This window comes from Rhipicephalus sanguineus, chromosome 1 (assembly GCF_013339695.2).
Source record: "Rhipicephalus sanguineus isolate Rsan-2018 chromosome 1, BIME_Rsan_1.4, whole genome shotgun sequence".
Taxonomy (NCBI): domain Eukaryota; kingdom Metazoa; phylum Arthropoda; class Arachnida; order Ixodida; family Ixodidae; genus Rhipicephalus; species Rhipicephalus sanguineus.
The window spans coordinates 105,247,924-105,275,293 of NC_051176.1; the positions used below are offsets into that span (position 1 = coordinate 105,247,924).

At 46.6% G+C, this 27,370-nt stretch overlaps 1 protein-coding gene across 1 annotated transcript in view; it reads right to left on the reverse strand.

The window, feature by feature from the left end:
• LOC119378552 (protein qui-1) overlaps positions 1 to 27,370 on the reverse strand; it is a 285,309-nt gene that overhangs the window by 51,736 nt on the left and 206,203 nt on the right. Inside the window, exons 10-14 of the mRNA XM_037647671.2 lie at positions 24,718 to 25,075; positions 11,600 to 11,775; positions 9,982 to 10,081; positions 9,320 to 9,435; positions 4,581 to 4,698 (exon numbers count right to left, since the gene is read on the reverse strand). Of these exons, the coding sequence (XP_037503599.1) occupies positions 4,581 to 4,698; positions 9,320 to 9,435; positions 9,982 to 10,081; positions 11,600 to 11,775; positions 24,718 to 25,075 (868 nt within the window). The remainder of the gene's footprint in view (positions 1 to 4,580; positions 4,699 to 9,319; positions 9,436 to 9,981; positions 10,082 to 11,599; positions 11,776 to 24,717; positions 25,076 to 27,370) is intronic.

Consider the following 27,370-nt stretch of genomic DNA (forward strand, 5'->3'; position numbering starts at 1 on the left):
ACACCTGTGTAGTTTTCAAGAAAGAAAGAATAGCAACATAGAAATAGTGGATAGGAAGAAGTATGAAAGAACAAGATGACAGATCAGATGGACTAAAGTGAACAATACCAAGGAAATAGAGTATGGTAGCTGAAAAAAAAGAAAAAAAGAAAAAAAAAGGAGATCACCACAGGTCTCATTAGTTACAAAAAAAAAAAAAATGTCCTAGACCCTACACACGCGCAAACATAAAATAAAGCAGTATGCTGCAAACAGGCAGCCCGATTCAGTTTCTTCTATAAATGCAAAGAGGACGCTGTGAGGGTGATCGCGTCTTTACGCTCAAGTGCCTGGGACAAAGCCATTCAACGGCTTTCGTACACCACAGGCGAAGAAGGCGACAGTATCTCATTAGCGAAGTGCGCTGCTCAATGAAAACAGGACGCCCCAATATCAGGTGTTCAGGTGTCTCATAGAAACTACAGGAAGCCCACAATGGATTGTTCACACGTCCATGTCGGTGTAAACGTTCGCACAGCAAGACAGAGCTAGCCATTAACTTGAGTAACAGTGCTATACAGGGCTGCGGGGCAAGCTTCCACGACGTAAACGGGAGGAAACAATCCATTTGCGACCCGCTTGTTAAGGTACTGCTTGAAAGCGAAGCGAAGAGTCAGCAGATAAGCCGCATCAAGCTTAAACGAAATCTCCAGGCAATCGCATTCTTTGTGAGCGCAAGTGGAAACCTGTCGAGCGGCCTATTGATTTTAACGGCGATACCTATGTATGAAGACGCATCGTATCTATCCGCCTTAGCCATTTGTACGCGTTTGCGTTGTAAACTTTCGCATAGTGTTCAATAAACGCAGAATGACGATGAACGATAAATAAATATCCCAGCTTGTGGCTTTACTCAACGAAGCTGTATCCACAAGTCAACGAGAAACACTCCAGGGAATGCAATTTCGCTACCTTATTTGAACGTCACAATTGGGTTGTCTGCATGACTCCTCTGTAGTTAGCTAAGGCCAGGCAAGAAGTTCGTAACGAAGGCAACCTTTGCTACCGTTAACTCGCCTAGTACATACTTCAGCGCATGTTATAACGCCTGGGTGTGGGGTGGGGTGGGGCGCGGGGGGTTCTTCCACCAATATCTAGTAAGGGGTGTGCCCCCCCCCCCCTTGTCTGAGGATCAGCAGAATATGCTCACGTAACCAATGAGGGTGGACGTGCAAACACGCGCAGAGAAGACCGAGACACCAGAAATGCTGCTTGTGCAGCCTCGTTCTTCTCCTGTGTCCGTGTTCGTGTGCCTATTCGTTTTGGTTATGAATAGTTACCAAATAGCTCAGCTTTCTGTAGTTCTATGTTCTAAGCACTTTAAGCACATTAAGCCGTTCTAAGCACTTTAGGAAAACGAAAAATACAATTTTCTTAATGGTTTTACATTGCGTCACTTTACCTTGTTAATCTGGGTTAACGTCTGTTCCATCAAAATTCGATCTAGTATCGAAGTACTTGCTGGCGACTGTGCTGCTTATCGAACTACCACTAATTCTAACGACAATGACATATTGAAAGAGGGCCTGGATAACATTCTGCTTGGTGTTCTGACTAACGAAGCTCAATGCAAGTGAGAACAAAAGCATGCGTTTCTCGCGTCATTCAAATAACCATAACCCCGCCGCAGACGTTCTTAATACCAAGCCATTAGAGGAGGCGTGCGCGGGGTCCTCCATTAGGGGGGAGGCGGGGGGGGGGGCTGCGTTTCGTTTCACCGCAGCGCCCCTCCCCCGTTTATCGAGTCCGAAAGGAAACAAGCTACGCAATGGATGCAAAAATGAAAATTAAGCGATGACCTATTTCTCACAACGGCCTGCCTTTGGCGTCCTGCTTTCCGGGGGTAAAGGTGGACGTAAATAGTTCTTCGACTAGAACATCAGGGGTCCTCGGTCAAAAACTGCATGGCCATAACCCTGTACTCCAATGACAGGAGAGGTACGACTGCTGAGTAAAGATATGGGGCGGACTTGCCCCCCCCCCCCTTTCCGAACGCCTGTGCGAACTCCTATGGCCACTAGTGAATGCCACTCCATATGAGTATATTGGTATTTTCATAACAAAAAGTTTTTCATGGCATTTACACACGGAATCTCTTGTAAAGAAGGCAGCGCCGCAGAAACAATAGCTGTGCGGCGAAGAGTCCCATACAAACCAAAAGGCTGTAGAAAAAGTACTGCGACCTCGGCTAAGAACCAGAGGCGACAAAGGAACAGAACAAGATCGGTTAATGGGTTCCCAAATAAGTGCGGACAAAAAACAAACAAGAAACAAACCAAAAAGCCAGAAAAAAAGTATCTGAAGCTATTACTTTGTCTTAATGGATATGAGCTCCAGAATTTGCAAAGTTTGTATGAGCTGCTTTCCATTCATTTACCAAAGGTTTTCCGAAATCCTAATAATTCATAATCCGGTCCAGGTTATGAAACTGTTCTATGATGTACTTTCAGTATTACTGCCCTATTATATATACTATATATATACTTGCTGAGCGAAAAGGAAATGGCCATGGCTCAAAGTGGGGGCAAAGCAAACAACCCGTACTCTTTCTGCACGTTGCTCTATTTTGTAAATTCTATTTTTTTGCGGCGCTTTTAAAATGTATTCGGTCACTCGAAAGAAAACAAGAATAACAACAAAAAATCAATACCAGACTTATTTCAGTATGTAGAAGGGACGCACTTAAATTATAGCTATACCACCAAGCACACGGCCACCTCAGATATGCCACTGAAATTGGAAAGCAAAGCGCCATGAAGATGAATAATTACGATTTATCATTTGCCTTAAGGTGGTGCTGTTCTCGACACACAGTGAGAATTCTTAAGGGTCACATTTAGTAACATCGGCTCACAGTTGTACATGCTTAGCTTCATTAAAAAAAATTGGGCTTGCCGTACGAGTAGCGGCTATAAAGGGTAGCGATGGTGGCAGAGAGTGCAGAGGTGAATCGTTTTTTTTTTTTCAGGGCAGAAGTAGAAAAGAAGGGAAAGTGGCAACGAGAAAATAATCGTTCTCGGCGAAAAGAATTGCGTGCTGAATAAAAGAATACAAAAGAAACGAATTCTGCATAGCGGGCGGTCTGCTTTTCCAGATTAGAAGAAATAAGGAACCCTGTTTTGCCCTTCGCTGTTTCTTTTTTTTTTCTTCCTCGGCTGGATTAGTTCACTGTTCCGAAGATTTCGGAGGACGCTATCAATTCTTGCGGCAGAGGCTTTATTCCCTTTTCCCAAACTCGCACGTCACCTTTCATTTGCCAAGAGAAACAAAATGGGGTAGGAGGGACAACTGGAAAGAAAAGTAAAAGCGGCAGCTGCGGGCCTAATTTAAAAGCCACCCTGAAATTTTCGCGCTGCTCCGGTTGGGAGGCGGGGAATGGTCGCGTCCTTCAGATTCAGCCAGTTGATGAAAAAAAAGAAACAACCAAAACGAAGAAAAGAAGAAAGTGTGCCGGAATAGGGCTTTAAAAAGGGGGCCAGTAATTTATTTCCGCAACTTTATCCCATAGTTTTTTATACATTTATATTTTTTTCTGAGACATTCGCATCTTAGGTAAAAAAAACAAAAAAACCTTGGCACCTCCGCCGCACGCACGTCATCACAAAGCGTCCAGCCACCATAAAACGCCAGATGTTCTTGACTGCTGTCTGTCGCTCCTGTTTAAGGGCCTCCTTTCGTTAATTGAAATATGATCTTTCTTATATAAGCGTAAGGGTGCGCGTAGAAAAAAAAAGAAAACTGTAGGAAGGAAAAGTAATGTAGCCGCGCGCTCACTCCGTTCTTGAGCGTCGACTTCTACGTGCCCTAACAGGCAGCAAGGGCGGCAGCAGCGCCTTCGATCCGTATAGGAGTTGGATACCGGCACGTTGTAACCATAAAAGCGGAGAAGGCAACACGAGCCTCGTAGCGTGTTTTGGTGAGATGCAAGAATAAAGAAACCCCGTTATATTTTTACTTTAGGTTTCTTGCTTGAAGTACGAACAGCGCAACGTTAGCAGCATCGCATCCACCGAGAACACGTGCGTGGGAGCACCTGCGCAGACACGACAAGCGACGTAACTGACTTTGAAATGTTACATAAGGCTTGTTTTCGTCCGCGTATAGTCACAAACTTGCTTGCACGAAACGTTGCTTCTTTAACACGCAACTCAGTGTACGTTAGATGTATCGTCAGAAGTTTGTTAGAAGTGCGTTTAGAGAGCCTAGATAGTTGTGTGCTCCGCGAAGCCGCACGTATTACGTTTGCTGCGCCTAGTTCGATATATCGAAATTGGGCTTTAAGCGCGGCAAGCTTTAAGCAATGCCCATATGACAGCGCTTTCAATATCCTTTCAATACCCTGCCGCGAGGTTTCAAGTTTGTATAGTACAATATATCAAAAACTAATTAGATTACATTTTTTCTATCGAAAAAAACCACTTTTTTCCCTGAATCGCTCTTTCTATGAAAGAGCGACTCAGGGGTACACTGGTATACCTAGGAGTTGCCCCAAATACTCAATCAAGGCGCTGGAAACAATATACTTTGCAGGATAAACGTACCGGCGTATGTTCGCAGCCAGTTTAGGATTTCTGTGGCAAGCTGTTGCGGGTCTTGGCTCAAGACGTCGACGGACTGCTTGGTCATATTGTACAGAAGCTCGATTTCCCAGTCCAGGAGCTGTTGGAAGAACCCAAAACAACATTATTGTCACAGTTTTTTATTAGTTACATTACTTTATGCTTTTCCGGCTATGTAGGATGAAAATGCGCACAAAATACTTTTAGTTATAGCCAACAGCTAGGGACAGGTCTAACTACAACATGCAGTTAAAACCCCTACTCCAAAAAAGAGGCAAGTTGGCAGAGGAATTCAGCTCGAAAAATAGGTTAACTTTCCTAAAACTGTTTGACCAAATTTCAGCAACGCGTAGATCGTACATTTGATAAAGTCACGTTGATTCACAGTGTTTGTATTCCTCTGTGCGGGACTTTATTCGTCTAGCTTGTGAGGATGTATTTCTGATTAACTCGGAAGCTTTCAAAAGCTACGACCTGAAGGCAGCTTCTAGAATACACATATGCATACACAATCAGCAGGCGAATGCTGCACGAGAAGTTTATTAGCCTCCTCTTAAACATTATGGTCATAGATATTGACAAGTAATTCGATTTGGCGGCAAAGTGGTTACGGTGCTCGGCTGCTGAGCTGAAAGACGAGGGTTCGATTCCGGCCACGGCGGTCGCATTTCAATGGAGGCGAAATTCTAGAGGCCTGTGTACTGTGCGCTGTTGGTGCACGTTGAAGAGCACTAGGTGGTCGAAATTATCCGGAGCCCTTCCTTACAGCGTGCCTTGTAATGATATCGCGGTTTCGGCACGTAAACCTGCAAATATCATTAATGCGCGTCTGACAAGCATGAAAAACAAGAAATTTTGTCTATGCGCGAAAGGTTTGAACGGGAAACTGCGTTACACTGGCTATTTTCCTAAGAGTTACACTCCAGATGAAAATTAAAAAAAAAAAAAAACATGGCTGATCCCTCTGTCATAGGAATCGGTATAACACGAAAGTGAAACGTGTTTTCACAGGCGTAGTTAAGCGTTTGTTGGGCATTCTTTCGCCCCAACGGCGAAGGAATGAATGCTATAGCAACAAATTGTAATGTCACGCGAAGAACGGCAAGCAGCTCGAAACTTGCAACGCGCTGCTCAAGCAGAAAGGACGCACGGAACGAACGTACACAGAATGAGCGCGAACTGTCACAGTTGTAAGTTATTTTTGTGTGAGCAGCGCTCTCCTTTCGCAAAAGCGGCCGCTGCAGTGAGCGAAGTGACCTTCGTGCTCTCAATGCAAACTTGCGGTGAGAGCACAAGACGTACAAACCACCGCCATCACGAGATAGGCGCGCGCACGAGCGACCACGCCCTGTAGAGGCGCGCACTGATCACGACGCGTGGGGCGTCTATCTTTAAAGCGCGCTCTTCTAGAGTCACTAAAAAATCAGAGTACCGCAAAGGTAGGCTGAACGCGGGCAACATTGGGCGGCGGCGGCCTTTTCCCTTCCAGACCGCCCGGCGCGTTGCTAGCGTGTGTTGAGAAGTGACCGATCTTTTAGCCTCGGTGCCGTATTACGCTCGGCGGAACGGCATTATGTGTGTGTGTTTCTTGAAGAGGATATTAGGAGTGATTTCGAGTCATCGACAGGTATGGATCGACTGCGCGGTTAGCGGTGTAACTAATGAAACGTACGGCGAATGTTGCCATGTGCTCGCGAACTCTCTTCATGGCTTCATCAGTCTCTTTTCGTGTCACGCCCGGGTGTTCCTTGGTCCGGAGCTGTAAGCATAATTGCATTAGCGCAGTGACATCGTGCGAGATGCCATTTACTTCAACATTTGGTGAATCTTGACAGTTTGCGCTACCTTTCCAGTCGGTGTTCAGGTTCACTGCACTCGAGAACGTTATCGAACATCGAGAACATTCAATATTGCGTCCTTCGACTGATCGCTGACGCATAGCTTGCTTGCGCACCATGCTTGCTGTTCAACTGGTTGATATGTATAATAGAAGTTGTGTGTGTACGGTAATTAGAAGTTGTGCGCGACGTATTTATGTCTTGATTCGGAACGCCAGCAGCCGAACGCACGGGCGAATCGGCGTGCGGTAGGTAAGGTGCATGTTATCTTGCGATACGTAGAAAATAGGCCATCAAAAATGATTTTCATCACTACCTAATTGTTTCATTTCCTATTTCTTATCTCCTTAATATTCCCAACGTTGAAATGTATTTGCAAATATTTTGCTCTTTTCCGACAGTTTTTTTTTTCGTTGCCAGCGCGTGAACAGCTGGGGTTTGGTTTCTGCACTTGCTGCACTTTTTTTTATAATGCGTTCTCATTAAAACTTCCTCGGCACGGTGTTTTATGTTCTTTTGATCAGAAATAGCATATCCCGGAATTTTTAGAGCGCATGCTACTGCAACACAGTATGTCTATAGACCTAGGGCTCGCATAAAATCGACTCCCTCAATGCGTGGGATGTGCTTCTTTTTTTTTTTTTTCTGTGACCATTTCTCACCCACTAAACAGTATTTTAATGGTACGCTCGGCGCAATGCAGCATTAGCAGCATTTTTTTTTGCAACAAATTTAAAAATACGCTTGATACATTGCCTTATACCAAGTTTATCAACAGAGCTCCACGCTTCTGTTTTGCGCAATGGCAAATCATCATGCCACAATTGCCTTCAAGGTATACCAGTAAACAGTTATTATTTTAATAAACCTTCGATTTCGCTTTCGTGGGTGACACGCTCATAACTCGGATAGCATGCGTAATCTGTTCAACAGATCGATACAAACAGCCGAGCAAATAGAAAGGTATGTACTTTTCAATATCGCTGACCATAGCGAACCGAAAAGGTGAAGTATACTGTCGCATAAGATCTTTTCCAGCAAAGTTAGTGTAGTTCACTGCAGGAAGGAGTGTTATTCGAGGGGGGGGGGGGGGGGAGCGAATTCATTCCGGCCAACTATGCAGCCACGTAGAACGGCGCTCTTTCATATTAATTTTTGCCACACGGCATGCAAAAATAAACGAGATTCCCAGAGTAGCTCACCAGTAACGTTCGATTGCTGGTGAGCCACGCTCTTCTGGCATCTGCATGCAGTGGCGTAGCCAGGGAGTGACACACCGGGCCCGTGCCCCCCCCCCCCCCCCCCTGAATTTTTTTTCCCGTGGCATACATAGCACGAAATGACACTCGACCACATCTGCCTGCCAGGCCCCCACTTCAGATCAAGGAGGTGCTCCCCCCCCCCCCCCCTCCCGAAAAAAATGTCTGCTTACGCCCCTGTCTGCATGACGCGTTTAAAAAAGCGACGAAGTACATCTGGGGACAGTGGTACTGCTAAATGTCCGGCCACGCTCTGCATTGAACGCGCCTGCACCCAAAGCGTTTGGAAGGGATAAGGCGGCGAGAGGTCACGTGATGCGAGTAAGCCAATCGCGTCGGCGGCGGCGCGCGGGAAGCAGATGCGATACTCTGAAATTTTTCTAGTGACTCTACGCTCTTCGAGCCCTTCGCGCCATCTCGCTAGTGAGAACGATCCCTTGCTACGCGCGCTGCGTAGCGAGGGATCGTAAGTTCGACTCCCGGTGACGGAAGTTTTTCTTCTAGCTTTTTCTTCGCCATCTGTTAGTCTTTATATTTTAAAACGTCATATCTGCGTCGGAAATGCGTCACTGGAGCCGTGGTGGACCCCGGCATAAAACACTTTCGTGTTAAAAAAGAAATTGGACCGATATTTGAATTTGGGGGATTAGTCGCAGCGCGAAGCATTGTGCGAATCGTTGTAGAACGAGACAGGGAGGTGCGTTTATGGCGGGGTGCATGCATCCGTGGGTAAACGGAGTAAAAGTTCTAGCATTTACCTTTTATACCATCAGGCGGTGTTGGTTGCATTGTATGTGGACAGACCTTTGCTAGGTCGCAAAACCGCGATTTGAGGTAGTCATGGTATTGGTCCGATAGAGGAGACAGCGCAGTGCTTACCTGCACTTCAGCGGGGAGAGACCAACAAAGTATGCGAACCAAACTAGCCTCTAGAAAGCGCTATTGATGAAGTATTGATGAAGAGCGCTATTTATGACGTATATAGACAGTTTAGGTCCGGTTCGTCAATTCACTGCGTAGTCGTTCAGCGAGCAGTCTCGTCAACCAGCCAACCTAAGGAGGTAGTTCAGATGGCGTCATATATGCACGTATTCTATAGTGTTGCAGTTATTAGTTTTTTTTTTCTTGCTGTGAACCGAAAATCTTGCGAGATTCTGCGAAGCATAGCGAGACATCGCGGTACCTGGCAATATTGGGCTGTAGTCTGGGTAGAGATTTGCAACTTCGCTTAAAATTCTAGTACCGGACCAGAAAATTCCCGTACCTACTTAACTGGTGGGCAACCAGTGGCAGTGGCTTCCTAACCTACGATCCCCCGCAGCTTAGGTGGACACTAAGTCATAAGACCACGGCTGTGATATGATGTTAGCACGGAAAATAATAACTATAAACCAAATTTTTATCCACACTCTTGAACTTGAAACAGCCAATCAAGCGCGGACACCTAGCCTGATTTAAGCAGTTGACTCATTGCCGACTACGGGCGTCGTTCGCCAGCCCAATGTAGTATATGCCCAGGCTTTTCCAGCTTGAAATCGCGCGTGGCGTCCGCGTGGCAGGAATTGGTAAAGCAAGTGTACAGTGTGAAAGAATGCCGCGACACAGCAGCAAGGCCAATACGTACTTGTGCGCGAACGATTTCCAAGACACTTTTCACGTAGCTGATGGAAGCTCCTCTAATGGCGGACAGTAGAAATTCAAAATTACACACTGCGTCTTGATTCAGTCGTTTAGAATCACCTGTAAGGCAAAGAAAAAAAAACGAGCAAATGGTAGAATAAATCACAATTGTAGAAACGACATAATCAAGCACAAATGCTTAACGATCCTGCACTCATATTACCAGGATTGAAGTGCGTTTGTTGCCATAGTAATATGCCCTAGCAGTATAAGCTTGCTTGCAACTACGCGTCAATGTAGGTAACGATTTTGTCTTACTCAGTGAAGTTACTCAGTGAAGTGACGAACAAATTCTCAGCGTTCGCACATTTTTTTTCGTCTCGATAATAATTTTACATTTGACTCAATTTACCGAAAACTGGTTAAACATTACCGGAACTTTTTCGTTTTGCCAATGTACGTCGCGCACAAACCGGGATGATGACATGTCTAATGAATAATAATAATAATAATAATAATAATAATAATAATAATAATAATAATAATAATAATAATAATAATAATAATAATAATAATAATAATAATAATAATAATAATAATACTAAACTCTGAACAATCCTGTAGCTATTCTACCGCAAAAAAACAACAACAAAAAAATGTGCTTACCACTATGAAAAAGATGCTGCCAAAGCTCGTCTACTTCCCGCAGAAGATCGGACCAATCTTCTTTCCTTTTTGATTTGCTTGAATCATCAAAAGCGGGTCCCTGCGCAAAATACAGGAGACTGCACATTGTACGCGGTTCATAACGATGCTACTACGGTTAATAAAAAGGTAGAAGGCATAGGCGTGCGCTGGATTCTCCATATCATTTGGGGGGGGGGGGGGGAGCAAGTTTCACCGCAGCGCCTTCCATCCTACGAAACATCGCCTTTGCAATCACAACGCAGTGACCGTTTTCTCACTGCGGATGCCAGGTTCAGCGGTATACTATCCTTCTAAAGATGACCCATAATCAACTTCTCCCCAAGTGGCAGTGCAGTGACTACCCAGGCAGACGAGCAAATGTTTTATTTTCTCTTTTGGGCGGTATTTTCCTAACATCTTGCGACATGACGAAGTTGGACGCCGCCGCCGTAGACCCTCCACGCTTTTTACAGCAGCGACATTTGTCTTTTAAGGCTACATGAGTGTGACCTTTGTAGGTATTGTGATTTATTCGAGATTTTCAGCGACGTAAACGGCTGTACGTAAGTAAATAAGACTAAATTGACCGTGGCATCTTCAATAACATACTAATAAACCGATCCGTACACAATGGTCGTAGGAAAAAAATGGTATCAGGAGCGGCAAAAGCTGCCTTCTCTGTCGTTTAACAGGAACCCCTAAGTAAGAGTTCCTGCACAGTTAGGACTGTTTTGCAAGAACTGCTGCTTAGGTATCCACTTCGTGCCTGAAACTACTTCACACACTATTAAAGAAAGAAAAGAAGGAAGAGGGGGGGGGGGGAGGCAAGGAAAACGAAAAAGTATTCGGCATTGAACAACATGAGGATAATAGACAGTTCCGATGTTAATCCTGGCGCGGCAGCAGATATAATTGGAAAACAGTGAAATAAGCTGAACGTTACGGTCAGTCCGAAGACCACTTGAATGCGCGATGTGAAGCAACGATAAAGCTTCAACCTTTATTAAGCTATGTATAGTGCAAGCTTTATCCAGGGCATGATACTTCTAAATAAACGAGCAAAGTACCTTTAGCAAGGTTGCCATAGTTACTTTGTTACGCCAAAACATTCGTTTTTCGAGGAGGTTGGCGCGCTGGTATGAAGCTAGAAAGAGTTACAGAGTTAGAGTTATAGGGCGTCCCAGCTATCACGCGGCACGGTTTTAAAAAAGAGGAACGTCATTGCGCGAAGCACACCTAGTTCATATAGTTTCCAGTATACTGTACACTCTTAATCAGGTCCTGGCCAAAATCCTGGCTATATCCAGGAAACCAGACGAAAAATGTCCGGTTTCTTGGCTATATCTAGCACTTTATAGCGGGACCTGATTAAGGGTGTAGTAGCTACAACTAATTTTTTTTCGCTAATAAGGTTTAGTTAATTAGTTTTAATTATGTTTCTTACTCGACAAGTACTCACCGAATCTTTAGAATGTCAATGAGGCGTATGTACGCATGTTAAAATGACATCTAACTGCACTTGGACGAATTTGGTCGTCGTGAGGACATCTCCGCGTTGAAACGGGCGCGATGCACGCAGTCACCGAAGTACACGCACCTTTTCCTCCTTCTGCATGAGGAAGCCGAGGTGAAATGCGTTGGCCAGTTCCGCGTGGCAAGCGATTGCCTCAGCGCGGTCGGACAGGTAGCGTTGTCGTACGCAGGTGCCTATGCAGCGGTGACTCCACTGCAGGTATGACCGGCAGTCCACGTACGATTCCTTCAGCAGCACTCCTGCACATACACGATCCGTTCAGGGGTGTGCAGCAGCGTACCATTTAATGTTCACGTATCGATTACTGAAACTAACCAGTGAGTCAGAGCAACGTTTAATCAATCCGATAAATATGACAGTGTAGCCATATTAAACCACATTCTGGGTGATCCACGACACATCGTGTCCGACTATGCGCAATCCATATTCAAACTTCACAAAATGCATCAATTTACTTAGGCAGATCAGCTAACCTGGCAAAAGTGTTCGGCAGAGTTGAGGTCATTCAGACACAGAAAAGCGGTAAGACTTCCTGCTGTGGAAGTGCGTTTTCGTAAACGCTGCTCCTACTTTTTACCGGACGTGTGCGCGCACTCATTCATGCACTATAACGCGCATAGAGACGCAGCGCGCGTGCGCGTATGCACGCGCATACATATATTTTCGGTTAACATCCCAGGAAGTTCAAACACCACACTATTTGCCATAAATCCTGCGTTTAGTTACTTCGTAACCTTCCGTCGTCTCTTTTGGATCTGGATGCGCACGAACTCGTCATTGAATATGAAAACTACCGTCGCCGCGTTAGCTTACACGGAACCGTTGAGCTCTTGAAAGGCAGATTGTCCAGAAACAAACAAACAAACAAAAAAACAAACAAACAAATATAGCATGGTAGCCTGCTGCTGGTTGAACCTTGCCGACGCCTCTCCGACAGCGCACGGATTGTGCGCTTTGGGGCGGGATGTCAAAAAGGTAAGTCGGTAGCTCATACATTTTATTATGGGACTGCGAATCATCGCTTTCATTGATTCTTTTTTCGCTCTGGAACACCCCTTGCTGTGGAAGAGTCAGCTATACCCTAGCGAAAAATAATAACATATCGCGCACATTTTGCGTTATCTATAGAATGCGTTGGCACTGTGGTTTGCGCCGGACCGGATCGAATGCGCCTGCAGGGATGGAATGAAAGGGTGCATTAAGGCGATTATTGACCAAAGTCTGCAACCTGACTACGCAAAATGCCGTAGACTGTGGAAACGTGAATTGATTTTTACCGTTCGTAGTTATGTAACGGACATCTAAAGCTTGGTATGCAAGCATTTATCGGGATGCGGCCGCCACGACCGAGTGTCATACTCACGACCTCGTTGTGAGTCACCACGGCGGTTATGAAATGAGAGGAGAAGGAAGTGGAAAGAGAAGCGAATAGGCGAGACTTTGCACAGAGCCACGCTTACACATTTCGGTTGTACAGTGCCTCGGAAATTCAGGCACCATCAGTAGTTTTGATTATACACTAGGGGATGCTGTAGAGCGCAACTTAAGCATCGTTCCAAATAATACAGAAAGGACATCATAGTATAATATCTGATAGAAAAATGTAGTAATGCCGCGGTGCGAGAAGTCAAACGACTCCCCACAAAGGCCGTTTACAGTAGCCTAGATTGGTGCCCACAAGCGCCATTGCTCTGGAGTTGAGGGCTCACTTTCCAATCGTTTATCACACCACTCCTGCTCTCGTTTTCTATCTTTTCGAGCTACACGACGAAACTATAGGAAGGGTTCGGCCTACTGTGCATTTTCTGGTACTCCGCCGAACTGTTCCCGCAGCTTCTGGCTACTGGTGTGCTGCAGGCGGTATCCGAATGACATGACCGTCGCCACCGGTCGTGCCTGGTTCCCTCATCCTGTACAGGCCATCTCATCGAGTAGGCCCGTGTGAAGACATCCGAACTACACGATCATAACACCTTGTGCCAAGTCACTAGCGTGACATGCGAGCTGTCTTCCGTATGAGCGGGCTCCCATGTCATGATCTTCTGGACAAGCGAGTGAAATTACGTATCTCTTCTCGAGAGGTACCATACTTCGCTGCTAACTGCTACTCCGCGTGGCGTATACCATACAACGCCAGGAAGACGCACCAAGATGCCTGTTTCGTGCTGTGGGTATTGGGACGTATATTTATGTCACAATCAAGCCAATTACAACCGTTCTACTGCAAGCCAGCATAGGTCGGCAAAATATGTGGAGCTCACTCAGTTCACTCATGAAATATATTTTTCCTTAGAGCTCACTCGTACGCAGACTGACCAAAATTTGCCTCAACCGGACTCGGTCTCAGACTCACTGAAATTTTTCTCAGCTGGACTCACTCGGACTCAAACTCACCAAAATAATACTCACTCGGGCTCACTCAGACTCAGACTCACGACTCTATCTGAGACTGAGTGAGTCTGCGTGAGTGGACTCATGAGTCTGTTGGCGTATAATTGGCTTTTTCGGCCATGGTGTCAATGCTCTAACACCAATATCTTGCATAATTGGTGCTCTACTTGGCGCCTTTTGATCTCGTGCCTTCAAATGTGAGTTATCAGGGGCTGCAATTTTGTAAGGACATTTTTATTGAAAGAGGTGCCTTACACGAGTTATCTTTATCAAGAATTTCCTGTGAAAAGTTTGAGGGGAGAGGAGGTCAATCTGCCCCCCCCCCCCCCCCTCTCCTTAACTCACTCCCTTATTAATAAATATTGAGCTGGTGTATGAACGCTAGTGCTTTGAAGTATGTATGTGTCCACGGGAGTATAAACGTGAGCCGACATAAGGCTGATAGTAATGCTGAAGTTGTGTAGATAGAACCATAGGCCGGCAAAAAGGTGTGGAGCTCACTCAGACTCACCCAAGAAATATATTTTGCGCTTAGGGCTCACTCGGACTCAGACTCACCAAAATTTGCCTCAACTGGACTCACTCGGACTCAGACTCGCTAAGATTTTTCTCAACCAGACACTCTGACTCAAGCTCACCAAAATATTACTCACCCGAACTCACTCAGACTCATGGCTCGAGCTGAGTCTGAGTGAGTCTGAGTGAGTCGACTCCTGAGTGAGTTTGCCGACCTATGCCACCCAGTGCTCGTGCTGGCATTAGACGCAGCTATGCAGTGTTATGTCTTCCAGTCATTCTAAAAAGAGACCGGGCGTGCAAACACGGACACAAGAAAGAGGTCAGGACACCACAAACGCCGTTTGTGGTGTCCTGACCTCTTTCTTGTGTCCGTGTTTTCACGCCCTGTCTCTTTTTAGAATGAATACGTACCAACTAGCTCAGCTCTCTGTTGTTCTAAGTCTTCCAGTCAGTTGTGTTAAATACTACGCTTTCGTAACAATATTACCGCCTCGCAGCGATCGGGATGTTTGTTTACGAAGATTTAGACCCAGATCGCTCATGCATGCTATATTAAAATAACTACCGAATATATTTGTGCACAAAAGTCTTGGTAGTTTAGCTGACAACATTTTTTATACGCAGACTTCTCGGAACATCCTTTCGAAACGTATAGAAAAGTTGCACCTTTCGCGTTCTCGTAAATGCAAGTTGAAAGCTCTGCATGGTCGTCTCCGAATTATACTCGGATGCCTGTCCAGGTTGGGGTGCTCGAACGCACATCACTTCCTATTCCACTTCGCGATGGGATGACGTTCTCCATGACAGACAGGCGCCCCTCCGCCTCGTCTTGAGGTCCGCCAGGCCTTGATAAAGATAGTCCGCGAAGACATCGGAGGACCCATTGGGTGCTTTAATGAGCGCCCATGGGGGGCTTTGGACTGAGGCTTCCACCTAGAATCTTACTTTTTTTTATAAACCATGTAAGTATGCTTTTTTAAGTAACAGCATCATCCAAATTATCCACAGTTATTCCGTACTTTAAGACAGCCGTGTTGGCTTAAGCTAAAGGGTTGCTGCGATGCAAGAGACGCAGCTTATCACGACCAGGACTACAGCTCCGCGGGACAGAAGTTAAAGCTTTGGGAGGCGACTTGACTTCGTTGAACACTCAAGTTGGCGCGTAGCGAACGAAATCGATTCACTGTGTCAGATAGAAGCAAGTTTTCACGGGTTATACTCGGGCACTTTTATCTCGTGGAAGCAGCGACTTGGTAGTCTTTCGCATTACAGATTAGAAAAAAACGTTTTGCCGATTATTGAAGCACCGTACTAAAAGCCGTGCACGGAAGACGACAGGTCTGCCCCCTTTGGTGGCGAGATGTCCTCTTGCCGTTTTTTCTGAGAGGCCAGACGAGCCAGTTGCGTGCTATCATTAGGCTGAGCCCAAAGCTTTCTGTAGCGATCCGGTATCGACTTGGGTCGCCCCGAAAATTCTCTTAAGGCCGTTACAGCAAACAATGAGGAATCGACATCTAAAACGAGCCGCAAAGTTTCTTTCCCAGCGTGGTGCGCCAAACTTACAAACTTATCGCGCCGCATTTTCTTCGCAGGGCTTCTCGTACGTTCAGAGGCACCAAAAGGTGTTTAAGGCTGAAGAGACGATGTACCGGCAGCAAAACAAGACAGAAAGTAAATGGCCACAAATAAATATTTTAAGTTCCCGAGCAGGTTATAAAGGAATCTTTGTTTAATGTTTGTGTTAAAAAAAAAAGATGAGTCGATACCCGCGCTCAGGGCCGGCATAGCAAAGTTTACGCCGAATCTTACAGCAGCTCGCCAAGGCACATTATGATAAGAAGGCAACGATATAAATATACACGGAAGAAAGACCAGTGTAAAAAAAATAAGATAAACGAAGGGAGGCTCTCACCGCAGCCTCCCGGCTTACGCCATAATAGCGCCCGGCATAATGGTTTTGCTGCCTCCTCTGCCGAGATAGCCTCCCGTTTCTCGTTATCGCCTTCAAAACGCTGCTTCTTTTGCGCGCTTTTCTGTAATGGAGGGACATGGAGGTATTGGGAGTGTGTACGGCAGCCAGAGTGCACGGCACAGGCTTTCGTGCCGATGGACAAAAGCCGGCTCGCGGGCGTTCGGAGAGCATTTTTTTTCTGACCCTGGGGCTGGGATCGTGACTCTAGTGGGCCCAGGCGAACAGGTCCGCTTATTGAGCCCGTTCGGAGTTTGGTGGCGCTGCACCACTTGGCGCTGCCGCCCCTCTTGTATGGTGTTATCTTTCACAGCGCCAATCGATGCCCCGTTAGAGCTCGCCGAGTTGGAGACAAAGCGAGGATCGCCGTACTCTCGGCGTCCCATTTGAGCGCTCGTGGATAGTTCTATATCGAACCTCCCCCTATTTTCCGAAGCGAGTAGTGTATACACATCCCGGCTCGCTTTTCTAAGAGAGGCGACGACAATGCCGACGAGAAAGTGCTTATATAGCTTCTGATGTCACGGTCATTGCATACAGTAGAGCGGACGCCGGCAGCGTTCAGTGCGTGCTTTCTTTCGCGGTTTGTAAGACCCGATGCAGGGCGTTTAAGAAGAAAAGGGTTAGTCGCAAGGAACGGCCAAATTGGCGACATCGCATGGGCTCCGAACGTTGCGCGCGTCTTTATACAAGAGAATAATCCAAGACGGAGGGAAGCTCGCGGGGTTATAAATTTTAAGAACTAAAGAAAGAATGTGCTCCTCGAACGTTTAGTTATACTTTGATATCAAGCGCGTTTACTTCATATTACGAAGCACACACGCATTTTACTCGGAGGAAATTTGCCGATCTACAGTTATGGCAGTGGTAAAATGTGTAAAGTAAGACATTTTTTAAACGTCGCTGCGTTCTACTGGAAGCATAGCCGAACTGGTACCAAACCAAGCGGATCGATTCAGAATTATGAGCATTTTTAGCGCATATGAAGTTAACAAGCGCTCTCGTCTGGATGAATGATAAGCCAAAACAGCCTGCATGGGACGCCTCAAACCTGAGAGGGCATGACTCAGCTTCATGCAACATTACGTCACCCGAAACAAACGAAGGAATTCCCAGGCAAGGCGTTCATTCTTGCGTATTGTTTCTAAGCACTCGCGCTGACTCACTGAAAGCACAGTGTCAATTTAGTAAGCAAGCCTACCGCAGCAGCTGTGTTAGCTGATTACACAAGCAGATATAAATATTTCGCCCCTGAAACGAGCGAAGCCGCTGCGATTGTTATCGTTCGACTGCCATTCAGGGTGCCGCCCAGAAACTAGATGCTGGTAACCTGTTGAAGCGCGTAGCCGCTCAATATCTGCAAGCGCGTTGGTTTTTGATTCAAGCCATAGAGAGGGGTCGATCGACGGTTACTCCGCTGAAAGTGGTAGGCAAGGCATTGCATAGGCGGCACTTGCATAGGCGGCATGCTCTATGAACTACTCACACCAGACGACGGTGCTCATAGCTATGATTTGAAGATATCACTTGAAACGACGAACCTCGTTAATGATGCCGGTCGACCCAAAATGAGCGGGAGATAAGCCTAGACGCTGACATAATCAGTTTTCTCCCATGAAATGAAAGTTTTACCGGACTGGCAGGCAATGCTGCCTAATAGCAATTTACATATTTTTGTATAAGTTCCAATTGAATTGCTATACACATGTTTATTCTTTCGAGACTGGAACTATGTACTTGTACCCACCTCTCCGAAAAATCCTAAAGAGAACAGTGTACAATCACTGAATACCGCCAGTTCTAACATACGGTGTTGAAATTTGGAGGACAACAAAGAAACTAGAGAAAAAGTTAAGAGCCACACAGCGTGCAATCGAACGGAAAATGATAGGCGTGACTCAGCTTCATACAGCATTATATTATTCTAAACTAACGAAGGAATTCCCAGGCAAGACGTTCATTCTTGCTTACTGTTTCTAAGACAGCAGAATAAGGTTAGGGAACAAACAGTGGTAAAGGATATTCTAAGTTGACATTAGGTGAAAGAAATGGACCTTGGCCGGCCATGTAATGCGTAGGACAGACAACCGGTGGTCAATTAGAGCAACAGAATGGTTACCAAGGCATCGGAAACGCAGCTCAGCACGGCAGCGAGTTAAGATGTAGAGACGAAATTATGAAGTTATGGAATCAGCTCGCACAAGATACGGTAAATTGGTGATGATTGGGAGATGCATTCGTCCTGCATTGGACGTAAAATAGGCTGGCAATGACTGTGATGACGATGATGCAGATTAAGAGCCGCAGGTGGTCAGAATTAATCCGGAATCCCTCACTACGACGCGCCTCATATGCGTATCATGGTTTCGGCACGTGAAGCCCCATGCAGAATAATTTTATGCCGCTTTACTTTCCGAAGAGACATTATAGCTTACCGGGCCTATACACGTGGTGCCACAGCAGTGAGGTTGCAAGGGTCGCTCAAGCGGCGAAAATGGCAACCTAGGTCGCGAGGATAAACGCGCCTGTAGCTACAACCTTTCTCAGCTCCATTCTTTCTTACAGAAAAGAACTTTGCTGAGGAAGTGGCGACTACGCGTAATTTCTCATATGATGAACTAATATACTCCGTGCCGATCGCCTGCCTCAGAGATTCAGTTGCGTCCAATTTTTATTCTGTAAAGCTGCCGTTACGTGCTGTTCGTGCATTCTTATATTTAACTGAAGCCTTTTACACGCTTTCACCTGCAAGCCGCCTTGGAGCAATGCTTGTCCAAACAAACATTTATGGAAACTGGTATAGCCGTACGCCATCGCCGTGTATTGCCTACATTTCTGTCGAAGATACCCTTGAGCCCCAGCTCCCATCAATCATAACGGCACTGTACGACCACCACGCGAAAAGCGGCAAAAGCACACGCACCGTTTCGCGTATAGCAGAATGAGGTTTTCACTGGGAAGAACAGCGCGCCATACGTGTTTGCTGACAGCCATTTCCTCGTCTCGAACACTACAACGGAGCCAAACACTTTTTTTGCGCTGACGCCGGGACTTCTTGAATAAAGAGGGCCACGCCTTCGACATGCTTCATACGGCCCGCACGTAATACGCATCGTATGCTTCCTCCTCAGCCTCGCGCAGTTAGGATGGCGTGCGTGCGTGCGTGCGCGTGTTTGTACACGGCGTGGCAGAGTCGGCTTTTCCATCGATTGATCTCTGGTCCGTGATGAACAGTTCGCGTGGAAGTAGCGGGAGTGACGAAACATGTTCGGCGAGCAATTGTTTTGTGACGATTGGCTTTTCGGGGACCGTTATTGCTGCTCGCTGGAAGGAAAAAAAGAAAAAAAGACCTCATACGCTAAGGATCACGTTGTTCGCCGCCTTCATTGTTCCTAAAGTGTGAGAGCCTGCGCTGGAGAATGGAGGCAAGCTCTTGTTTGCGTGTTGTATTTGCTCGAGTTTAACGACTTTTGCGGTGAGTTTCGTTGATTTCGTGTACGAGTTTACAACGCGTCTTATACCATGAAGCATATAGACGGCAGGATACCCGGGTGAGGAATGCAAGGTGAATGAGCAACGCGTTGGCCTATTATAGCTTCACTGATGGCACTTTCGCTAGTCATGCGCTGTGTGAATATGCAAGGGACATTATACAAAAAGCCAGTGGGTCACACACTGAGCACGAGGAGAGCTCCGACCTGGTAAAATGTCGAAGGTCTTGCTGTGAAAGAGCTGCAACTGCATGCTTATACTGAGGACTACTGTCGCAAACAAAGCAAGGTTTATGCACCGTGAGGGCAAGCCTACCTTTCGACCTAGCATGCGCCGACCAACCGATCATCTGCACCGCAACCGATCAACTTGTAATGTCGCATATAGTCATTCGAAGCCAGAAGGACGAAGGTTAGGTAAATCCTTGTACTAACCATCATTCCCCAGATTGACGATCCGCCATGCCGGCAGTACCCTTACACACCACAGTTATGTCTAAAACTGATTGAAGAAAAGTATACGGACTGAGCTGCACGCTTTGGCAGCATTCCTTAATGTTCCATCTAAGCTTCAGTTAGGTTAATTCTTCGTCATCATCTCGGACGGACAGAGAGAGAGAGAGAAGGAGAAAAAACGAAAAATGAAATGAATTGTTAAAGACACAGCTGCCGGTATGATTCTGACGGTCTGATAACTGATTCCTCCGTCATAGGAATCGGTATAACACGAAAGTGAAACGTATCTTCACAGAAGTAGCTGGTTGTTTATTGTGCATTGATATATGAGAGCTTGTAAATGTCTATTGGTGTTTGTCAGCTATAGCACTGTTTGACGTGGATGGACCCACGTTGTCGCCTAGCGGCACGTGTCCATTCCGACGACTAACGCCCATGATCATGATTTAACCGTTGTGGTAGCTGCAGTTGCTACCTATACCTCGACATAGCATACGGTGAATCCCGCGCAAAGGTGGCATCAGCAAGCAGATAATAAACACTAGTACTCGATATGCACTCCTTCAAAGCGTCGTCAATTGAGGAGAAGAACGGCAAGGTGTGCGCTCCCCAGTACTACGGTCACCCGCGCCTGCGCTCATGCATACACTATCACACTGCGCTTCAGGAACGCGGGAGGCAGAGGTTCGTAGCTTGAGCCGTGAACGCGCGAAGGCGTTCTGTGTGTCCCACTCCACCAAGGCGCGACATTTACCCGTCGACACAGTTGCCTTTATGCGACGCTAATTGCAGCAGTTTTATTAGTCGGCACTATCGCACTCGAAGCAATAGGCGGCGGCGAAACACCACTGGTGCATGTGGAAGCTGCAATATTCCGACAACGATCCCGGCGCGCAAGACAAAGAACTTATCTGCGTCTAGGGCGCTTCTTCGATACCAGCACGGCCAACGTTCCTTCGCCGGCTTCAAGGCGCCCTAAGTGCATCGTCACCGAATCGCTCCATATCGGCGCTCGTTAGTGGCATGACGCAGTACTTCACTTCACTGCTCACAGACGGCGACACCGCCTCGCCAACGAAGAGCGCCTTGCGAGAGAGAATGTGTGAAAGATATACGGCGTGCTTGTGGAACCTCGTACATGTGCGACGGTGGCGCAGGGGTTAGAGAGCTCAGCACCTGCCGTCGTTGACCGAGAGGTCGTGGGTTCGATTCCCGGGTTATTCGCGCCAATGAAACTTTTTCGTTTAGTTTTTCTTTGTCATCCGTTAGTGTACATTTTACCAACGTCATATCCGTGACGGAAATACGTCAGTGATGTCTGGGTGGACACCGGCATAAAACACTTTCGTGTTAAAAGACTGGCGAGAGAAGGAAACGAAATAGTGTCAATGTTAAAAATACATGCCAGTGTCGAAGTCATTTGTAATGTGCCGGCAGTTTAGAAAAAAAATTATGCATGACCACACAGTGCAAGAATAAGCGCTATATGCAAAGCACTTTCTGAGTAGCTCCTTATATAACCTCAGTTTCTTAGTGCTGCGTGGTGCTGTTATCTGACGGCACAACCTGTCAGTGTAAAGCCTACATGCTAATCTTCTTTGCGTGTTTGTTCCCTAGTGCAAGGTGAAAAACATCACTTGTGTGTGACGACAACGACAAGAAGACTACACGAAAACATCAAAAATGCATGAAAACGGTGGTATGGCATTCGATCGACGCGCCTACCGCGCCTCCTCATTTTAGCTAGAAGGTCTGGCTTTGCACCCATGGATGAAATTTTTCACAGGGAAATTGTTTGTGTACACGACCTGATGTGCAAAGCAGTCACCTCAATGCGCTAGATGCCACAGGGAAGGGAAGGCGAGTCATAAGGCTGACAATTATTCGCTGGCCTCACGCCTGTGTCCATGGTTTTTTAGGCAGGCATCATGCCATTACGCTGATGGACCCTGCGTGGTGATGTACTCCAAAGAAGGCGAGGTAGGAAACTTATCCATATACTGCTAAGGCTGTTGTAAAAGGCAAGCGCTATGGCTGCTTCGCCGCAAATGTGCGAACTTGGTGCCGCACTTAAGAGCTAGAAAATGGGTTATAGCGGCGCCCGTCATTTCCGTTACGCCGATCGATGTTACCGCCACGCCTCCCCCCCTCCATTCAGCTTTTCCTTCGCCGTGGCGGGAAAAACACTAGTCCACAACTTATAAGTACCGCAATCCCTTTAAGTATGCGATAGCATATTTACATTGTCATGCCTCGACAGCTGCGTACGCACGCGTCAAGGGCGGCTTTGTACACTCTCGTTTATTAAATTGGGGTTCCTATACCTCGTATCTTCTAAGAGATTGGCGATTTTGGTCATACTGTAACGCGATCGCTTACGCTCAACACACTCCGGGTTTCCCTTAGATATCTCAAAAGGGGGATGGAATTTGCTTTTAATGAAACGCGCGACCAATGGTGGCATTCAAACTGCCTTCCATCGCATCAGCTCAACGCTCTTACCACTATAGGCCATGATAGCTCGCGTGCTTCTCTAAACAAACTTTCTATAAGCAAAAAAGCTACAGCAGACGACATTGTGGCGGACAAGGAAAACGTTGTATGCAGCGCGAACGGGAAGTTTCTTTTGGGGCGATGGACGTGCCCGCTTGTGAGAGTTGTAGTGTACTAGAATAAATTCCAGTGCACCATACTGACAGCTTGCTCCTGACGCAAAAATTGGGGCACGCCTAAGCTTCGCCTTTAAGAGTTGAACGCGAGAGCGATATCCTGCCCCTAGTGCGCACTTCGAACAATACGAGTGTTTTACAGAATGCGCGCACTAAGGTGCGTGCCTTATGTAACTGGTAGATTGTTTTAAACCAGGAGCAATTAGCGCGAAGTTGCGATGCACCCACTACGTGGTCTTAAGGAAATACGCGCAACAATGTGTGTGCCTTTTGTAATGGGTGGCTGTCTTTAAACTACCAAGTTTTTATGATATTAGAGAGTTTGAGAATTGGGAACCCAAGATACTGGGCCCCCAAGCTGCGTTGGGCAGCCTGCGCTTGCGTTCAAATGATCAGCAGAGTTTGAGAATTGGGCCAACGCAGGCTGCGTTGGGTCAAGCCCACGGAGCTCCATGCGTGACGAAATTTAAAATCATGCGAGACGCGGGCCATACTGCGCCGTGGCCCGCGCTGCGTCTGTGTCTTCTCGCTGGTGACCCAAGACGCCTTGGGGCCCCACGCTAGTTTACAATTTTTGCGTCTCGAGTCAACGCGAGCGCAAGAGCCCAAGAGTAGCTTGGGTTCTGCGCATGCGCCCTGGCGGCTCGCAAGCTTCTTGGGTTCCCAAGCTCCTTGGGGCCCCAATTCTCAAACTCTCCATTGATATGGGGTGACGCCCGATGGCAATGTACGCTTGTACCACGCAATATTACTGCGTTATTACATCTGGTACTGTGACACCTGTATACAGTACGCGTATTTTTGGGAAGCATGAAAGTTCCTTTCAGTGCAGCTCCAAGCCGAGGCGTGGCTGTGTGGTGGAACACCTGCTTGCCACGCAGACGGCCTGGGTTCGATTCTCACTCGGGCACAACATTTTTATTATTTATTTTATTTGCAGCTTTTTCGATTTTTCGGTCACGGATAAGATGACGATTTCTCGCTCACAACCAACGGCGCCGACGCCGACGGCGGAATTTCACGATACGAGCTCTTTAACGCTGTCGCGTTAAAAAATGAGCTCAGTAAGGTGGACTAGCTGAGTGTGGGAATATCTCACTTCATTCATTCATTCATTCATTCATTCATTCATTCATTCATTCATTCATTCATTCATTCATTCATTCATATTATAGCATATAATCTTGTTTAAGCGTGTCGCAGATGACGGGCGTGCTGTGCCGATTACCAGAGTGATGTAACAATTCCTTTCTGTGACGGCATCCTGATCTTTTTAATAACGCTAAGGGTCACTTGAAATACTAAAGAAAAGAGAGCGCAAAAGCAATTTCAATAAAATCAGTACATTTCTCCTGCACGTGTCTCGCCCCATTATGACCAGGAACAGTTGTGCGCAGAACGCGTTTTCAGTTTAAATTTGAGCAATGTGAATGGTGTATGGCTGCCTATATTGGAGCCACTGTAGTACTTGAACTCTTCTTCTCGGTATGGCAATTATAGAAATGAATATCAAGAAGGCGGAATACTTGGCGCCCCCTGCTAGGGCGCCAAGTATGGCGATGTCCAATGCTGCCTCACTATAGGCAACCTCCTTATCAAAAACTCAACGATTCTATAGTTCAAGCTATGGAAACCACCTTCGCTTTCATTCCTCGAAATAAATTAGGGGGCGATGAAGGCACTCACCGAGCTCCTTCTTGAAGGAAAGCCAGCTAACGGGCGCCAGTTCTGCTCCGTCGCACTCCGTGGACGAGAGCAGCTCGATGACCTCCGGCTCGCGCAGCCCGTAGCTGGTGCAGGTGAGGTACGAGGCGATTTTCTTGACAGGCGCCAAGCCGAACTGGCGCTCAATGCGCTCTAGACTGCGGCTCACGAAGGCCTCTGTGTCGGCTGGCACGTGCAGTTCGCCGTCCAGGGCCTCGTAAGAGGCCCACCGCATGGCCTGCTGCGACAGAAGCGTCACGTAGAGGGGACTCGCCGTCTGGCCCGCTAGACGCTGCCGCAACACGTCCCACTGCTGCCGCGTCAGCAGCCGCTTGTTGTCCTGCGCACAAGACACGTTCCTCGAAAACTTCGAACGAGAACTAACCGAAAAGCGCAAGTATGACGCCCCAGCGCCAACCGATCGTTTGAAGCACCTTTTAAAGGAACACTTAAGAGCAAAACGATTTTTCTCGCATTAGTAAAGTAGTCTTCCACGATACCAAAAACACCACGCTTTCTGCGCGAAGACGCTTAATAAGCGAGAAAACGCGCAAAAAGAAAATACAGGTGGCGACGCCACCTTGGAATTCCCGCACCATTTGCCGTGACGTCACATATTCTTGACGGCGCCTGCTTGGGCCTACGTAGTTCCAAATCGGTTACATCGAAGTACATTGTGCTCTGAGGGGGCCAGAGACTTGACATAACGAGTTTGTGGAAATTTGGTTGAGCCAGTGGCGCCAAAATACGTTAAATGCTCTTTGAAGTCTTCTACGTGAAGAATCACAAAGTGCGGCGCGAAATTTAAAAACGAAACTTTGAATTTGGTTTTCTCCTCTAATAATAAACCTATGGTGGTGAAATACACTACACAAGAGTTCTCCGAGCACACTTTATCAATCTAAACCAATTCATTGTTTCTCTTTAGTGTCCCTTTAAAGGTTAACAGCACTATTACAGTATTAGGGGCAATATCTTTGGGGGTTATACCTGTAGCTCATACTGTCGATTGCTTCGCAAACATTTATCGACGCATGTGAGTGCGTCTGTTAGTAGATGCTAGAAACTACACGCTCTGCTCCAGCTTCGCATATATTCGGGGGCATTAAAGCAGCAATTGAAGCAGTGGTAGAGCATCGGACGCGTTATTCGAAGGTCGCAGGGTCGGTCCCTGCCTTCGGCAAGTTATCTTTTCGTGCACTTTACTTTCTCCACACTTCATCCTAATTACAACGAATAACACCCCTATACTTTCTTTGGCATTATTGTCTGTTCTCATTAATATTGTTACGGGGAAAAATACAATACTGAGTCAGTATCAAGGCACAGCACAGCTCACAACACAACGTCGACTTCTTCACCTCTTTTTCAGCTCCCTTTTCAGGGTATATCCCACTATGCCCTCTTAGCGTAGGTAAAACCACGCAACAATATTGTGTCTAACTAAGAAACGAGCCCTTAAAAGTAATCGTCTTTCCTTCATTCATAGCGAGGGCTCGTCCTGACAGACTTGATGCCTTCAGGTAGTATGCGATGGATTATTGGTCAGCTGCCAGCTCGTAAAAAGATCACGTGCTAGGTGACGTCAACAGGCAGAAAAAGTGTTCCACACTCGCCGCCATGGCTGCGACTGGCGCTGACTAACACTCCCAGGTTTAAATGCACATATATACCCCATAAAGTGGACGGGAGGATGACCGCCGCCGTAGCTTAGTGGTAGAGCATCGGACGCGCTGTTCGAAGGTCGCAGGCTCGGTTCCTGCCGGCGGCAAGTTAGCTTTTCGTCCACTTTACTTTCTTCACACTTTATCCTAATTACAACGAATAGCATCCCCTATACTTTCTTTGACGTTATTGTCTGTTAGTTCTCATGAATACATCAATGCAATTTATTGCAGAGTTCCATTTTTTAAATTTCGAAGTAGTTACTAGTTACTGAATTGATTACTTCTTAATTTGAATGCCCCGCCAAGGTGGTCTAGTGGTTATGGCGCTCGGCTGCTGACCCGAAGGTCGCGGGATCGAATCAAGGTCGTGGCGGCTTTTTCGATGGAGGCGAAAATGTTTGAGGCCCGTGTACTTAGATTTAGGTGCACGTTAAAGAACCCCAGGTGATCGAAATCTCCGGAGCCCTCCACTACGGCGTCTCTCATAATCATATCGTGGTTTTGGGACGTTAAACCCCAGATATTATTATTATTATTTTTTATTATTTTGACCCGAATGCTGATGGGCCACAGTTCTGACATGATGACATGTTTCCTAAATATATCAATTAAAGTTATAAAATGGAGAAACGACACTCTCACACGGCCATTTATGAAGAAAGTAATGCCCACCTATCATGTAACCTAGCTGAAAAAGAGATGAAAAAATCCTTGCAACACAGGGTGTCGCTGGAGCCGACGTTTCGACGAGCGGCCTTGTCTTCTTCAAGGCTGCAACTGTTGCAGCGTTGAAGAAGGCAAGCCCGCTCGGTGGAAACGTTGGCTCCAGCGACACCCCGTGTTCCAAGGATTTTTTCCTCTCTTCAAGCTTCCATCTTCCGCTGAACTTCTGCCTTATTTGGATTTCTAGCTGAAGAATAGAAATGCGGGTATTTGCAAAAGAAGGCTAAGTCTTCGGCATAAGAAAA